Here is a 17,586-nt window from a genome sequence, read left to right as displayed (position 1 = left end):
ATTCTTTCATTTGTTTTATGGCTAACTTAAATTACATTACATTACATGCCTTTGTTTTTTTAATTTTATGTTGTGGTGACATGACATGACATGACATAACTCATGTTACTTTTCTTTGTGTTTATTAGTTAATAATTAAGATTAACATTTAAAAAGTCCAAATTGTAAGTGAATAAATGCATCATAACACACTGAACAAGATGAAGGCAACAAAATGACCCGACAAATATTGGTGGGATAAGGGAACTGAGGCCGGAATGCCTGCAAAATAAAGTTCTAGACTTTGGTTTTCAACACTCCTTACCTACTTTTGGGTTTACCCTTTTCTCTCTTATTATTTTTTTCAATTCAAATCTTAGTTAGAGGCAAAAAGACAGTGCAAGGTCCTATTTGTTTCCTCCAATGAGCATTTTTTTTTTATTTGGTTAATTAATAGAGCCTGTGTTTGCAAACACTAATGTGAAGTATATCATCAACATTGAGAAACCATGCATTGCTTCATAGGAACCTTCCTTTTATGATTTTTATAGACTTATAGTATAGTATAGGTCCCTCCCTAGCTATGCTAATCTAGTTGCAACGTCACTTGTAATAAGGAATTGCTATAAAATAAAGTTAGGTCGTCAAGCAATTACACACCTATATATTTCGCCTAGAATAATTATAATAAACTATTAAGATGGGTGAAAGTGATAAGAATTTGAACTCCACAATTTTTGTTATGATAAATTTGTATCTAAACGGTATCCAAATTTGGCCATAGTTATTTACATTTTTGGTCAACTTAAAATATGAACCAAAAAGAAAAAAAATCAAGTATTCGCTACATGCTTCTATAGTCTTGATAATCTACATTTTTTAGTTCATTTATAAATGGTAGAAAAACCGTTTGAATATTTCTTAGTTAATATAACAGAGTAAATAATAAACGGCAGAAGAAGAGCACACAGTTCAATACCTTTAATTTCATGAAAAAAACAAAATGGCATATGGACAATCAAGGTCCTGAAATAAGTTGGACCCACTGAAAAAAGCTCTGACAAATCAGTTATAACTTAAAGTTCAGTACTTTACAGAAGAATGAAGAAATTATGCACGTTTTTATGTTACAAATTCAAAGAAATCTGACCATGCTGCACGTTCATTAACAGCCAACCTATATATACGCTTACAATTCATATCATACTTGCATATGTTTGATTATAAAACTACAACAGCAAGCGTTAAGGTCCAAAAGGATTCACCTAATTACTTGGTAGAGGACAATTCTCTTTCAAGCTCATCAAATTCCCAATCACCAATCTCCTCTCCTGAGTAGTCTTGGCTAACCTTTCCAAACTCCGATTCTAGCTTAGCTAATTCCGCTTCATGGTCAAATATATCATCTCCCTTAGCTGAAGGTGATTTTGACCGTTTCTCTGTTTCTGTCTTTAAAATCTCAGTACCCGGAGCTGGAGCTGAAGCAGCTGGTGTATCATCAAGCTTTTTCTCGGCAAGGGGTGATTCAGACTTTTCAGGCGGGCTCTCAATTTCCAGATTTGGTCTTTCAATGGCCTCAAATTTAGTCCGTAATTTTTCAATGGCATCAAAAAGCTCTTTAACTCTTTCTTCATCTTTCCTGGATGAGTGAACCCATAATGTGATTTAGAAAGAAAATATGAAGCAACTGAAACAAGGTCAAACAGTGGATTTTAAAGGAAATACAAAACCTCGAAATTTTCTCATGTTGAGCATAAAACTGCTGTTTCATGTTATCCACTACACTGAAAGTGGTGATAATCTGAAACAAGGAAACAGAACCATCAATAAGATCCAAAGTCCGGATATTCAAACATACAAGCAAATTGAACACCCCAGAGCATTTTTGTCTAGGTAAGAATCTACACTTGGGCATGCTTCAAGGTAAAAGAAGACAAATAAGTGAACTGCTGGATAAAGAAGACAGTGACCTAAAATTATTCTCAAGTCACATGTATACCTTAGCTTCATAGCTTAAATATTCCTCCTCAAGATTTCTCCTTGGACTTAATAGCTTTGTATCCTCATCATCTCCACTGGAGGCCACCTTCTCTAACCTATCTCCCCAAGAAAATTAAGAAAATAAGAAAAATAAACATGCACACATTTAGGCACATGCTGCAACCTAGATTTTGTTGACTAAGTTTGCTGGTTTTGGGAATATGGAAGGAGCAAAATCTTTGTGGTATTGCACAGTATACACCACAATTTGGAGTATTTTGTTGGAGTGAAACTTACGCACCCTTAACAACATATTAGATAAACAAGCTTTATGGGATAAAATTAGATATTTGGCCTTTATCTAGTGTAAAGCTTATGTACTTTTTAGAGGAATTTCCCTTTCAGACAAGTGCAGTTCACCACTGGTTTTTTGTTTATGCTTTGCTTTTGCTTGGAGGATCTGTTCTCACCCCCATCTTCTTGTAACATTAGTTTCAAAAAATTAAATTAAACAAAAAAAAAGGGGGCAAATTCTAAAATAAATATAATTTTATTCATGCGATCACATACTTATTTTGGTTCAAATTTTCCTTACAAATTTAGAGAGTTAAAATTCAAATTTGTTCTTAATTGTAAATAATTTGATTTCTCAAAAGGAAATTTCCATACACCCAAATTCTCATGTAGACATTAGAAATAACACAGAAAGGTTACCTTTGACTTAGATTCTTGAGGTTCACAACGAACGTTGCAATATGGTCGATGGAAGGCTCCAACTCTTTCTGTGAATTACATAACATGTAATATTACACAGGAAAAGCAGGGAAGCAGAAAGGAATCCACCATTTTAAATTCAACATCCAATTCTGTAAAGGAAAATCAATACCTTGTAACCAGCAAGAAGCTGAATGACCAAATTCACAAAATAGTCCTCATGGCTCTCCAATTCATCACTTCAAAAACACAACAATTAGCAACAGTATTAATTCATGATAAATCTCATATAAGAAAATCCACCAAAGTTTAATACATACTTGACCTGCTTCTCGTAAATTTCTGCATTTGACCGCTGCAGAACCCAAGTATCTTCGAGAAAATTAACCCAGGTCTTGATAACATCTGCTTCAACATTACAGGACCTAATTGATTTTGTAAGTTCATCTTCCTGTCAATCAAGGTCAAATGAATACTTCAGACAACTGGGTCAAATGAATACTTCAGAAAACTGTAGCTGGGTGCTGAGAATTATTTAAGCAGCAAAGTGGATTAGCATGATAACCCAAACACAAAAGAGAGAACTTCAAAGTTCAAACCTTTGTCTTCAGATGTTCAACTATCTGATTGTTTGCTTCCTCAAACTGATCCCTCTCTTCCCTCACATTCCACAATCGTGCTTGAGCAGAAGCCAAAGATGTATTAACCTACAGGGTGTAAACCAGACATCAATCAATTATAAAATGTCTGTTTCTAAATAAATCAATCATATACAAATAATTATCAATTAAGACCCGGAATGATATAATCACTCTTACTTTAAGGTGTAACTAGTTGAAATTATAGATGAAGATCAACATTTGAAGACAGAATAGTAAGAGAAGAAAATTCTAGGAAAGGGTCAAAGACTTCAGTTAGAAATTTCAATGGTTTCTAGACTAACAACATGAGAAACCATTCTTCTGCAAGAACTGAGAAAAATACTGAAGCATTGAGAATATAGATAGCAACAAAATACCTTTTTTAATTCAGCTTCAAGTTCTTCCTTTCTCTGTTGGAGTCCTGATATCTCAGTTGTCAATTCCTAAAAAAGAAAAGGGGGAGGGAGGAAAAAATCAGCAGTCCCTCTACGAAAAAGATGGAACACCTAGTACGCACACCAGACCAGAGATAAATTTAATAGAGCTTGCATACTGAAAGCCCTTCTATATCTATTGAGCAATGATCAATGATTAACTTCTTTCAATCTAGTGTCACCTAAACAATATAAAACAAAAATATAATACAGGACAAAGTGTATATAAAAACTTCAGATGGTGAAACAAAAATGCTCCTATAAGGATATCCTTCCCTCAAACCAAAATAAAATATTGTCCATACATTATTTAATATTGACAACTTAGACATAAATTACACATTTCAAAGCAAAAACAGACCTAGTCAGTTATGAAGTTTCCTTGTGAAAGATTGTTAATTCCTTGTCAGCCAAAATTTACAAATAAATACAATGCTGCCTTGCTGAACAGAACAGATTACCTTCTCCTTTTCACTAACTTCACCATCTTTAGCCACCCGAACTTTTAATGCCTCCTCTTTTTGTACTCTGTCATTATTTAGTGTAAGAAAAAGAGAGAAGGGGGGAGGGGGTTGGGTTACTTTCCTGTATCTGAAGCAAAAATATTATACAGCAAAATAAATCCTTCAAAATCACCTGATCTAGAAGCTACAAGATTCTTTGCATGCATTAACAAAAATAACTAAATGAAACATTTCATAATTAACCATCCTGCCTTTCTTGCATAGTTTCATGTCATATTGTCATGCCTAGGAATTCCATTCTCAGTTTATAGTTTGATATAATCAGACTAAATGAAATGAGATACAGGGAGAGAGAGCACTAAACAGACATTTTCATAATACAGGAAATCTACCTGTGGTCTAAAATACGCTTTTCAGCTTTTGCAGCAGAGTTGGCAAGAGAATCTGTTAAAACCTTTAGCTTATCAACCTACTTGTAGACATGAAAATGATAACACTGTTAGAAACTAGAATATAAAGAAAAAACAGATCTAGACACATTTAAAAATATTATTAACGAAGATCATCAAAACTGAACATTCCAAAATACCCCAAATGCATGTCCTACTCTGTAGTCCCATACTATTCCCAATACCAAAAGCTAGGACATATAGTCATGTACTTGTGGAAGTATATCACCATAAGAGAAAATTTCATCCTTCTGTGGATGTCAGCTAAATGGTGACAAAACAAAATATCTACAAGCCACTACCTCTCCAGTTTTCATTCAGAGTTGAGGTTATTGATATTTGATAACTAGCAAAGAGCAAGTCTCCATCATCTATCTTGGTTGAATGAAGGTAAACCATTCTAGTTTTAATGCCTGGTAATATATATATATATATATATATATATATATATATATATATATATATATATATATATATATATATTGTATCTCTATTTTCTAGCTCTCCTACCTCTTTACTTTCCAAACGAAACTATGAAATAGTTGTACCTTTTGGGCATGAACATCAGGAGAGTCTCCATTGGTTAAACCTTTTTTCTTCAGCAATAATCCTTCCAGCCTGGAGCATATCCGAATCTGTGCTAGTGCTATTTTTAAAGCCTGCAAAGTGATTGGTTGGTTATACTCCATATTTCAAATTTCAAAACATCGATAAAGTTTCATAAACACAATAAATAGTTGAATATACTCTTAGGGAGAAAGGGAGAAGGGCAAAGAGCAGAGAGTGAAAATCTCCCATTCAGCTCAAGAAAGAATCAAGATATTAGAGACAGGTAACAACTCTTCCTTAAGAAGATAAGTACAAAATACAACAATGGGATACAATCATACAAGTGCACTGACTGCATGCCAGCCAAATTAACTAGTATTTGATTACAGGGTAGAGACTAACTCCAAAAAGGCTCAAATGAGCTTCTTGCACAACATTATACTTTAATAATTGGGGGGAACTCTACTTTACCCCCTATAAATAGAGATCACATACACTTTAGTCCTAAACTAAAATAGTGTGCAACATGATCCCTTAGCCTTCTTATTTGTGTGTGTTAGTCCTTATGAAAATAGTACACATTTAAGAAAGTTTAGGGGGAAAAGATTGCACTCCTTATGAAAGTGCACTAGTTTCCTGTTAATTATGATAGAACACAAACAGAAATAAAATAACATACCTCTAGTGTTGCCATTGTTTCCTCAGCAGATTTATAATCAACTTGGTATTCAGTCCCCTGTGAAGTTATCTTATTGAGCTTTTTCTTAAGACTAAAGGCTTCAGCATCTATTCTGCAGCCAGAAAGCAACACAAGATTCACAACGAAGACAGGTATATTACACAGCTTTGATCTTATGCGACACCAGTAGAATGTGACTTTTATCCAGAGAGAAAACCTCATGATCTGTAGCAGAAATTGTACGACAAAAATGACAACAGGAACAAACCCTTGGTTCATACTGACCTAACAGCTTGAGAACTAATTTTCAACCCAGCAATGGCACCCTGTGCAAACTGAAGTAATTCCTCTCGCTTCACCTGAAAAACGGGCAAAACATATATAATAATGTCATGTAAAGCTGAAAAAAAAAAAACAGAATTGCCTAGAGCAGTATACCTATAAGTGGTGAGAATTGCAAGTAGTTCCAGCAACATTTTGGTACTAGAATACTTCTATCTATAGATGCAAGTGTAACTATCATACTTACCAATACTTCATCTTGATAGCCTGAAAATGCTGTTGCGAGATCTTGTAAACTGCTTACTATGGCATTATGAACCTCTTTCCCTCCAGTCAGACAGAGCCTATATAAAACAAATTAAACCATGATCAGGCCAATGTTTGGCTGAACTGAAGTATAAAAGCGTTACAAAATGTCTCACACAAATATGCACCAAAGGGCTTGAAATCTAGGAACAGAAGGATTCAGTCAAATTAAATTAAATGTCGTATGTATAGCCATATAAATACTCGCATCAAACATGTCGAATAAGAATTTTCATGCAGGTAAAACAGCAAATATATGCTAAGAATTGCAAATCACCATGAGCCATTTGAAACAGGCAAACTCACCCAAACATTTCCAGGAGAAGGGAAACCTCTTCCTCATTAGGAGCTTCGATAATCTGAGGAATAGAAAAGAGTTAACCCTGCGGTTAACCTCCATCATCAGCAATTAAAAGATTGACATATGCAGGATGATCTTCTTTTACCATTGTAATGATAGTATGAAACACTATTAGAATTAGAACAATAAAGCTGAAATAACTATACATCAAAGAGAAAACAAACAAGCAAGTGTTTATGTTTTACTAGATGGAAATATCATTGATAAAAGTTTATAAGAAGTTACTAACTCTTAACAACATTAACATACCAGAAGGAAATTCAGCATTAGTGTACCTAATAATGACATCAATTATCGTACCATTGATAATGTTATACCCTCCAATGCCTGACTTTGAAGAAAAACATCACGGAAATTTAACGGTTCACCTCCAAAATCACTATCATAATAAAGAACCTGAAAAAACCAAAAGTATGAAAAACACAAACAACAAAGTGAGAGAATGTTAAATCAAGATGTTCACTATTTCGAGGATTACATCAATAACTGAAAAACTTACACATCAACATTGGGAAATAATAATAATAATACCCTGAACACAGACATCAACAATATAGAAACACTGATACATAATGACTCCTCAGCTAAGCTAACAAGTAAAAACAAGTACACAACACTTCAGTAAATCTAATATAAAGCATCACACTGTCGAAAATGGAAATAAAAAATAAACTCTGAAACACGGAATTCTGAAGCAGTAAAATAGGGTAGAACAGCCACCCCAGCACTCTGCTCTAATATAATGCAAAACAGCAATGACAGGCTCATTCTGTAATTAAACTGAGAGAAAGACAAAACAACAACCAAAGAATCCTGCTATGACCAAAAACAGGGAAGGATCAACCACAGTTTTTCTACTGACAATATCATCTAAAATACAAACAACAAGAACTTCTTAAATAGATTGTCAGTGCTAAGCAGATTAAAAGTATAATAAAATGATTTCCTAAAACTTGGGTAGGTATTATATCCCAAAATCAAGTATACCAAACTAGAATGTTCGGATTCAAGGCAAGGAACGAAGGCTTCTTACCAGAGATGGTTTCCTTGGGTTATCTTTTAACTCTTCAACACCAAGGTGATGCTCAAAAGTCTTCTCTTTACCTTCATCCGCAGCTCGAGACAATTTATCAATCTCTTTAAGCACAACAAGCCATCTTCTAAGCAATTCCACTCTTTCAGGTCCCCTGTAGGTGATAGCAGCTTCTTCCAATCTCTTAATTGTCTGCGCAACACTTCTATAATTCCGAGCAGCCTATGCATACACACAACGTGAAATCAGTATCCCCATCATTCTCATCACCTCACATCAGAACACTTCAGTTACAAATTAATTTAGCTCCAAAACAGTAACATTACAACAATTCATTCATTTAATTACAAATGGGGAAAAACAAGTACTAGTTTAGAAGATATGTAAAACAAACAGCTGAGACGAATAAAAACGAGGTCAATAAGTCACTAGAAACATGAAGGGGACACAAATTTTGACCTAGTTGGGAATTAGGGTAGCAATCACAGGCGAAATTGAAAGTAATACAGATAGAGGGGAGAGTAAAGTTACAATGCGATCCTGAAGGATTTTGGCGCCCTCGGCGACGGCTTGGCCGGCGTGTTGTACGACGGTGTCGGCATAGTTCCTGACGGCGCGAGTGAGGTTGGTGTTGTTCCCAACCTCCACTGCTTTGGTCATCGCAGATCTCAGCCACGACATCTTCTATCACTGTCACTCCCTTTAATTTCACAGTTCAGATTACGAATGCCAACACTCAACACAGAAATGCATGCACCAAATTTAGGGTTTGAATAGTTGGTACGTAGTGACGATAACAAGAATAAGGTGGTTTTGGAAATTGGAATCGATACAGAACCAGCATGTGTCTAAAGCTTCAGTTTTTGGATTTCGAGACGATGAAGACGTCAAATCTCTACGTACGACGCCGTTCCATTGTCGTTTTTTCAGTTTTCAATGTGTATGTATACGACTATACGTATACGTACGTATATTCCAAAGCATAAGTTAATGGGCTTTGGCAATAGAATAGCCTGTTTATCGTATGGGCTAATATAGTAATATGGTTCGGCTTTCTGCTCATTTCTCCCAACAGAACAACATTGAAGTGCACAAAAAAAAAAAAAAAGAAATATCTGCAAATATCACAGGGGGGGATAATAAGTATATTATTTTATTTATTAAAATCATAAATATGTAATTATTCAAAATGATTAATACCTTTTTTGTTGTATGAAATGATAAATGTCTTATGTCTTAATTAAAAGATCTTGTTTGAGCCTTAGAAATAATGATGAAAATTATTTTAGAAAAAGAAATGTGTATACTAAACTATTTTATATCTTTATTTTAATTATGTGACGTGCATAAAAAAAAACAACAAGGAGCTAACATTTTATTTTGAATTAAAGTTTTGATAGCATGTAATGATTGAGATCGAAACGGTGTAGTTTGGAGATAGCAGAATGATTAAGTAATGGAGCATTATAATTTGACAAATTCTACGATTACAAAACAAATAGAAAGAGATTGTGTCATATATGCGTAGTCATAGTCACAGCCAAGGAACTTCACATGTTTTGAATTTTTGATGTTCATATATAGATCATTGTTCAATTCAGTCCAATAATAAGATTACTAGTAAACAAAACTAGACCGGCAAGACCGTTGACCCAATACCGGCATGAACAGAGATGGTTGTATGATTTGGAATAATAAATTTTCTAATAATTCAAAAATAGAAGATTAGTGATATCGTTTTAAATATAATGATGACTGCCAGTTAGGTGGGTAGGTATAGGATAACCGATAATGTAAAAGTGGGACTCAGATCTTAAAGGAAGTAGTACCTAGTAATATAACTTGTAAGCAAAAAATGCTTGAAATATAAACGCTTCTTCTTATTATTATAATATATAGCTAGGGGTGTACATGGTCAGGTCACATCGGATTTGGCTTAATCCGGATTTGACTCGAAATATAGATTGGGTCTAATTTTTAGACCCTAACTTGATATTAGATCTGATGAAACTTACGCACTTTCGAGCCGGGTAAAAATTGGGTAAAAATCGGATTTTAACATGTAAAAATCACCTAATCTCCAACCATTATTTCACAATTCACATAGTAAAATTCACTTAAAAAATATAACAAGAACCAATCCTTCTCTAAAATTAAAGTATAACCATAATTAATATTAATATTGTCTAAGAATACCAAATATTTAAATCAATACAAATAACACAATATTATGCATTAGTCTAAAGTCTTATACATTTTAAACATAAAATATTGACTTATAATCTTATAATGACTAATAACACAAAATATTAAGGTTTACAATATTTAAATTCCACATAAGAATAGCCATCATCCATCACTAAAAGTCACCAAAAAAAAAAAAATCATCCATCACTAATAACACAAAATATTAATTGTGTATGATGACCGGACCACCGGACCGAGTTCGGATGACTCGAGCTATTGTCCGAATCCGATCCGAAATAATGATCGGGTCTATTTTTAAGACTCTTATCCGACACTAGACCCGATAAAATCACACTAAATTAACCCCTAAAATATTCGGGGTCAGGCCAAATCTTCGAGCCGAGCCGAGTCATGTACACCCCTGTATATAGGTATAGGAATTACCTAATTTTTTAGTTTATTACGTTATTATTTAATTTGTTATACCAATTAATATTTAGTAAAGCAACTTAATAGTCAAGCTAGACAAAATCACTTTTCATGTCAGTATTTAATTTAATTTAATTAATTAAAGAACAAAACATAAATGATTTTTTGTTTTTATAAAATAGTTTAATAATTTATTATTTCTAGTTTTAATCTTTATAAAAAATTATTTTAATCCAATAATTCTTAAAATAATCTACTTCAATATCACTGTTAAATTATTTATTATAATAATATTAAAAAAACAATAATTTAAATCATTGTATTTAATTTAATATTTACAAAAAATAATTTAAAATTATTATTTTTATTATTTATTAGATATTTTTATTTTATTAAATATTAATGTGATAAATTAAATAAATTAATCTTATCTCGTCACATAATGTAATAATGAATATGAAAGTGGAAAAGCGGCTTCTTTCTGTATAAATATTAAATAACTAATTTTTTTTTAATGACAAAAGCTCACATATAAAATTAATAATTAAAACTTATTAAATTTAATTAAATTTATTAAATTATTTAACCATCCTTAAATATGGACACGTAAATTTTGAGCATTTCTCATACATATATATATATATGGTATAAACATATTCTATACGCCAAATACCAAGGGGATAAAACAAGAAAATTGTAGCTTACAAGTTAAGACACCTTTAATTTATAGTTTGAGTATGGCGGCGGAACCATCCATCACGGCAATACAGTTCGAGAACCTTGTCTTCCCGGCGGTGGTTACTCCTCCTGGCTCCTCTAAGTCTTATTTCCTCGCCGGCGCAGGTATTATTATTATAATCTATTACACGCACCTTGAACGGATTAAATAATTAATGGTTGCCTTAGCTTTTGTCATAATCAATTAAAAAGTAATAATCTAGATTAAATAGTTTATTGGTTGGTGATGAATGAGTAGGGGAGAGAGGATTGACGATTGATGGAAAGTTCATAAAGTTCACCGGAATCGGAGTATACTTGGAGGACAAAGCGGTGCCATCACTCGCCGGAAAGTGGAAGGACAAGTCCTCCCAACAATTGCTCCAAACCCTTCACTTCTACAGAGATATCATTTCCGGTATGCTTAAATAACTATTCACATAATCAAAGTAAGAATCAATTATTTTTATTTACGCATGTACGCGTAATGGAAAGTTTGAGTTAAAACGCCATGTTTACAGTCTTTAATTTAGATTCAGTTTATATTCGTGATGAAATTGCTCACTAAACGTTGAAAAATGATATTGATGGGATTAAAAGCTTCATCAAATATATTGCGTGTACATAAACTATTCTGGATTACACTTTTATTTACAAGTGGGACAAAATTAAGGTCAACTAAAGCATGCTTAAATATGAGAAATACAATAAATAATATAAGACAAACTAAAAATTAGTATTAATTATTATATATTTATATATTTATTTTTTATATTTTAATGTGTATTTTATGTAAGTATCTAATTTGATAATTAATTTTTATTATAGTAATGACATAATTTTAAATAATATTATCAATCATATTACATATATATTAAAAAAAATAGTTAATAACAATATAATATATATATATATATATATCAAAAACATTTATTGTACTATAAATAAATTTGATTAAATATTTCAATAATTAATTATTTAATTAAAAATAAAAAATTTTAGAAACTATTATTTTTTAGTAATTTTGTTTATTATTTTATCAGCATAAATATTAAATTATTTTTAATAAATAAATTTTATAAATTTATGTGTATAAATTTTAAAAAATATAAATATAAATTATATATTTTTCTGTATAAATACCTTTAAATATAAATACAAATTATTAATTTAAAATAATAATATTTATTGGTATCGTAACTAGTTAGTATATATGTAGTAATTTTGTGTATGGATTATATTAGGTAGCTAATGACCTTTTTGAACAACATGAATAATAATTCTAAAATTGGTCCAATTCAAATAAAACATATTACACTTTAAATTACTCATCTAAATCTTAATATTAAAATAATCATCTGCACACCTAATAAACTGAATATTCAATATATTCATTATTCACATTATTTAATATTTTCATTATCTACCTATAGTTCACGCATACTTAATTTAACAAATTGTTTCCAGGGCCGTTTGAGAAACTGATTAGAGGATCGAAGATCCTGGCACTGAGTGGAGTGGAGTATTCAAGGAAGGTGATGGAGAATTGTGTGGCACACATGAAATCCGTTGGGACTTATGGCGACGCAGAAGCTGCAGCCATTCAACAATTTGCTGAAGCCTTCAAGAACGTCAACTTCAAACCTGGTGCCTCCGTCTTCTACCGCCAATCACCACTGGGACACTTGGGCCTTAGTTTCTCCGAAGATGGCAACATACCGGAAAAAGAGGCGGCGGTTATTGAGAACAAGCCATTGTCATCGGCGGTGTTGGAGACCATGATTGGAGAGCACGCCGTTTCTCCTGATTTGAAACGCAGCTTGGCTGCAAGATTACCTGCCGTTTTGCAACAGGGTATTATCGTCACACCACCACAACATAACTAATTAAATTATATATATTAAGCTTTTGCTCAAATAAAAATAATTGAAATGTTAATCACCATTTTAATTATTCTTGTAATTTTTGCCATCAGCCTCGCTTTTAATTTAATTCATCTACCCCAGTTGTGTTCCTCCAATTTTAGGAAAATAAAACACTGTTCAGCTTGTTGACTGAAAAATAAATTGAAAGAGTTATAGTTTATTGTAGTTAATTTGTCCATTTTTTTTTCTTTTCAAAATTTATGATTTTATATAAATTTTTTTAGGTGATGATCAATAGATCGTTGACCATTATATAATTAGATTAACATTCATACCTTCGTTTAAATAATAAGTTAAAAAATGAAAAAAAAATATAGTAAATAATTCTAGTGATTACTTATTAACCAAAAATTATTAATCTCGTATTATATAAATTTGATAATAAAAATAAAAGTAAATGACCACCTTAGTCTTTAAAAGATTAGTTTTTGATAAAGGTAAATTGATATTTTGACTTTGGAAAGATTATTTTTATTTGGTAAATATACTGCATTTTTTCATAAGTGGCAAAAACCCATATATATTAATTGATTCAATATTTTGTTCCAACGATGAGAAATTACATAAAAATAATAAAAAAAATTGAGAAACAGCTCTATATCTAGGACCTTTTTATTCATTATTAGAGTATTATTAAGTGTTTAATAATTTAGTTTCAATTGGTTGATTGATGATTTTGGTTAAGTGTACAGAGAAGCAATTTAGTTTTTATGGTGGTCCAAAGTTAAACAAGCCCAATCAATTAATTAAACTTGGTGCAAAAATTAATTTAAATAATAGTGGCTGAAACCTAGAAATTAAGAAAAGAAAGAATTGACCCAAAGCTTCTTAAAATCCATTCGATGATCTCAAATCCATAGATTTTACATTGCAAAGTCTTCATGCCTTGGTTATTGGAACTCAAATTTCATTTCAATTAATTACTTCATTAGTTAAAGTGACACATTTTTCAAGTTTCAATTCACTTTAACTTGTTTAAAACTTCCGCCAAAATTTTCTTATCTTCTCTCTCCTCTGCTTTGGTCATGTCAATCTTTTAAAGAAGAAGATAGAAAAAAAATGAAAAATGCACAGAGTTGATTTTGAAAAAAGGCAAAAAGTTTTTTGCCATATCAAAGCAAGAAAAGGTTACGGTCCAGTAGTTTGCTTCTCAGGGTTCAAAACTTAACAAAAGTTTTTTTCTTCGTTTGTATATCACCAATGATCAAGAAGAAAAGATCCAAGGTCTCATACATGGAAGAGGAAACCATAGAAAATGTGAAACCACCTTGGATCAGAAGCTCATCAACAGTCAAAATTAAAACTTGGGGCCAAAGTCAAGATTAATGGCCAAAATTGAAGAAGATGGATGAAAAAAGATGAGAGAGATGCATGCAATAGATTCGAGCTATCTCTCTCTCTCCTCTGATGAAGTTGTCGCTACTCTGATGTTGGAGAAGAAAGATGTTGCGAGGGTGTAACTGATTTCAACTTTGGAAGTTTCACCCTTCTATATTAAGGGTGAACGGCCAAGGGTTGAGATCAAGGAGAGTAAGTGAAAAGTACAGAGTTCCCATAGCTACCCTAAAACTGTTTGAGTTCTTCTCCTTCAATGATGTTCATTTAGTTTTCTTTTTCTTAGTTTTGTCTGTCTGAGTCTCATGGTAAAAGGCAAACATTTGTGAGGTTTGTAAGAAAAAGTCATTGAGAGAAAAAAGGCACTGAGCAAAATTAGAGAAAAAGGCATAGATGTCTCAGAGTTTCTTTGTACATCTATCTATTGTGTGTCATGATCCTGTGGGGATTTCCTTACAAGTTGGGTTAGCACTTTGCTGTTGAAAGCTTGGTTTGAGTCCAAGTCTAATTCAGATTGGGGTTAGAATCTGGATTTGTCCCATATAGGATTGGGTAAATTTTAGGGAAGAATTGGTGTTGGTAATCTTGAAAAAGATAGTGAAATTTCATCATTGTTGTGATGGAAACTGGATGTAGGCTACATTGCACCTAGTAGCAGGATATATCTGGTGTCAATTTTTTTTCTCTACTTCTTTTCTGTTTTTTTATCTCAGGAGACAAAATGAAAAATATCTCTCAACTTGTTACGAGACAAAATTAAAATGTCTCTCAACTTGCTACGAGACAAAAGTGAAAATATCTCCTGAAGTCAGTTGAAAAAGTAAAAGTAATACTCTGAAAAAAAGGAAGCTAAGATTCAACCCCCTCCTTCTCTTAGCCACTGATTACCATCAACGAGAAACCAAAACCATATCTTGGTCGATTCCTCCCTAAATTTCAGCTTCCAGGATTCAATTCCAAACTTCCAATATCCACCAAGTTAACTCCAATTCAACAAGATATACAATCTAATTCATATAATATCACAATAATCAACATTGAGCTCACTAGATCACCAATTCACAAGGGTTAGGGTTTCCTTACCGTTACACACGAGTTAGATGGACGAAATCCAGTGATTATCCACCGCTAGAGTACCCCTAAACCATCAAAATCACAAAATCTCTCAATTACCAAAATCCAAATCATGAATTGAAAAGGGAAGAATTGGGTAAGAAAACGTGATTCCCTTACCAAATTGTTCGGTAAATTTTGTAGAGAACTCCAAGATGAACGCGTGGCTGCTGACGGCCCGTCAATCGAAATTTCGGATTGAAAGTTACGTGGAACGGAAAATTGAAGGCAAGGATTTTGCTCTTTTCTTCTTCTTCCTCGGCGTGAAACTCATTTTGTGAAAGGAAGAAGGTTGAAAGCCTCGTTTATAAGCTGGATCTTCGGTTCTTGGGTCTTACCCAACCGGTTTGGCCTGCTAGTCTGATTTTAAGTCAAAATTTTTAAAATTAGTGTCAAAATTCATATTTTAATTATTTCTACTTCATTTAATTATAAAATTTAATTTTTAAATTTTTTTAATAATCATTAATTTATTAACTAATTATTCATTAATTATTCAAGATTTACAAGCAAAATGTTGAGGAAGTGGTTGAAAAAGTGTGAAGGAACTGGTGCATGTGCGTTATTAGGTGCTTCAATATAGCAGGTTTTTCTTCCTCATCCATTTTCTTTTTTTTCTTCTTATGAAGATCTCTCTCTCTCTCAAGTAAATAGTTGTTCTACTATGACAATTATGAAATCAACCCTTCTCTCTCTCCTTAACCAAATAGATAGTTACTCTACGATGGCAATTACAAAACTAACCATGGAGATAATTTTTTTGTGAGGAGAATTGCACTGATAAGACTAGTGTCATAGACAAAGAAAAAGACAAGAGTCTCTATTTATGGTGCAGGAAAATAGAAGAAAAGTTGGCACTCCACACTCAATACGACGTCATTTTCAAACAAAAGAGGCACCAAATTTGATACATCGTTTTGTTTTGTACGTACCAACGTGTAATAATAAGTTCATGTCAACATTTTAATCACGTCTCATTGACAAAAAATGATTCAAAGACTATTCTAAATTTTAGAGTTCAAGTTTATGAACGAAATTGAATAAGTATTAATTTCAGAAATTATTTTGAGATTCGAGTGCGAATTCAGAAATCAAATTGAGACTTAACTACAACTAATTTATACACAAGACAACCTAAACAAAAGATTTACTTATTTTGCTATTAATTTACTTGTGCACTAAAGCACTAAGGAATCCTTTACTACAAAGTAGGGCCGTCAAAATGGACAAAATTCATCGGACCAGCCCGTTTACCTACTTAAATAGGTAGATTTTGCCTCTAAAATTAAGCCCTTTAAATTTCGAGTTGAGCCCGATGAACCCGAAAAAAATGACAGGTTAAACATGCTAGTCCGCGGGCTAAACGGGTGGTCCGTTTATTTTTTTATATTTTTTTAAAAATAGCACATTTAGACGATATTTTTTTCCGATCCGACCCGAAAATTCAACCAATTAACTAAAAAATATTGTTTGTTTAAGGTTTCTGACCTAAAATTAATATTTTTTATCAAAATATTTTTTAAAAAGATAAAATAAAAAGATAAATAGGCTGGCCTGTTTAACCCATTAAACTGACCATAAACGATTTGGATTGAAAAATTATAGCCTGCGAATGAAGCGAATTTAAACAGTCCAGTCCATTTAATTCACGGACTTAACGGGTTGGGTCTAAATGGGTTGGACTAATCCGATTAACAGTCCTACCACAAAGTGCACTTTATTGTTTTTTTTTTTTTAAGATAAAAGAAAAAAAAAATGTAACAAGTCATGATTTCTCTCTATGGTGGTGGTAGCTGAGATAGATAGACTGCCTACTTCCCCGAACACATGGCAATAACATTGACCTCCTACGTAAAGGACTACAGTTTAATTAGATCTGCCCATTCAAATATTTTATTTAGTCTATTTTAAATATTCAAACTGACCTCTTAATTAAATTAAAATAAATCTAATTAAATCTGATTGCATTGGTCGAAGGTATAATTAATGAATAGATTTTGTGAATTTTA

General features: G+C 32.4%; 2 protein-coding genes across 2 annotated transcripts; one reads left to right on the top strand and one right to left on the bottom strand.

Moving 5' to 3' along the window:
- Window positions 1–1,025: 1,025 nt before the first annotated feature.
- On the bottom strand, window positions 1,026–8,815 carry LOC112775608 (uncharacterized). The gene is made up of 18 exons (XM_025819358.3): window positions 8,403–8,815; window positions 7,872–8,093; window positions 7,139–7,234; window positions 6,784–6,836; window positions 6,419–6,515; window positions 6,175–6,248; window positions 5,890–6,001; window positions 5,210–5,320; window positions 4,605–4,681; window positions 4,210–4,276; window positions 3,692–3,757; window positions 3,273–3,380; window positions 2,994–3,124; window positions 2,846–2,912; window positions 2,674–2,741; window positions 1,979–2,075; window positions 1,710–1,780; window positions 1,026–1,618 (listed from the first exon to the last, which is right to left on the bottom strand). The coding sequence occupies exons 1-18, from the start codon at window positions 8,550–8,552 to the stop codon at window positions 1,249–1,251; spliced, it is 2,037 nt and encodes a 678-aa protein (XP_025675143.1). The 5' UTR covers window positions 8,553–8,815; the 3' UTR covers window positions 1,026–1,248.
- Window positions 8,816–11,007: 2,192 nt separating this feature from the next.
- Window positions 11,008–13,294, top strand: LOC112777442 (chalcone--flavanone isomerase 1A). Its single transcript, XM_025821815.2, has 3 exons — window positions 11,008–11,330; window positions 11,464–11,622; window positions 12,672–13,294. The coding sequence occupies exons 1-3, from the start codon at window positions 11,225–11,227 to the stop codon at window positions 13,088–13,090; spliced, it is 684 nt and encodes a 227-aa protein (XP_025677600.1). The 5' UTR covers window positions 11,008–11,224; the 3' UTR covers window positions 13,091–13,294.
- The last annotated feature ends 4,292 nt before the right edge of the window (window positions 13,295–17,586 follow it).

This window comes from Arachis hypogaea, chromosome 19, assembly GCF_003086295.3.
Source record: "Arachis hypogaea cultivar Tifrunner chromosome 19, arahy.Tifrunner.gnm2.J5K5, whole genome shotgun sequence".
NCBI classification, from domain to species: Eukaryota; Viridiplantae; Streptophyta; class Magnoliopsida; order Fabales; family Fabaceae; genus Arachis; species Arachis hypogaea.
This window is presented reverse-complemented; position numbering and strand designations above follow the sequence as displayed.

Coding starts and splice junctions, on each gene's coding strand:
- LOC112775608 (XM_025819358.3), bottom strand. CDS start 8,552: ATGTCGTGGCTGAGATCTGCGATGACCAAAGCAGTGGAGGTTGGGAAC. Junction 3,125..3,272: donor TTGAACATCTGAAGACAAAG/GTTTGAACTTTG, acceptor CTTGATTGACAG/GAAGATGAACTTACAAAATC. Junction 2,076..2,673: donor CTCAAGAATCTAAGTCAAAG/GTAACCTTTCTG, acceptor TTGGGGAGATAG/GTTAGAGAAGGTGGCCTCCA.
- LOC112777442 (XM_025821815.2), top strand. CDS start 11,225: ATGGCGGCGGAACCATCCATCACGGCAATACAGTTCGAGAACCTTGTC. Junction 11,331..11,463: donor TTATTTCCTCGCCGGCGCAG/GTATTATTATTA, acceptor ATGAATGAGTAG/GGGAGAGAGGATTGACGATT. Junction 11,623..12,671: donor CTACAGAGATATCATTTCCG/GTATGCTTAAAT, acceptor AATTGTTTCCAG/GGCCGTTTGAGAAACTGATT.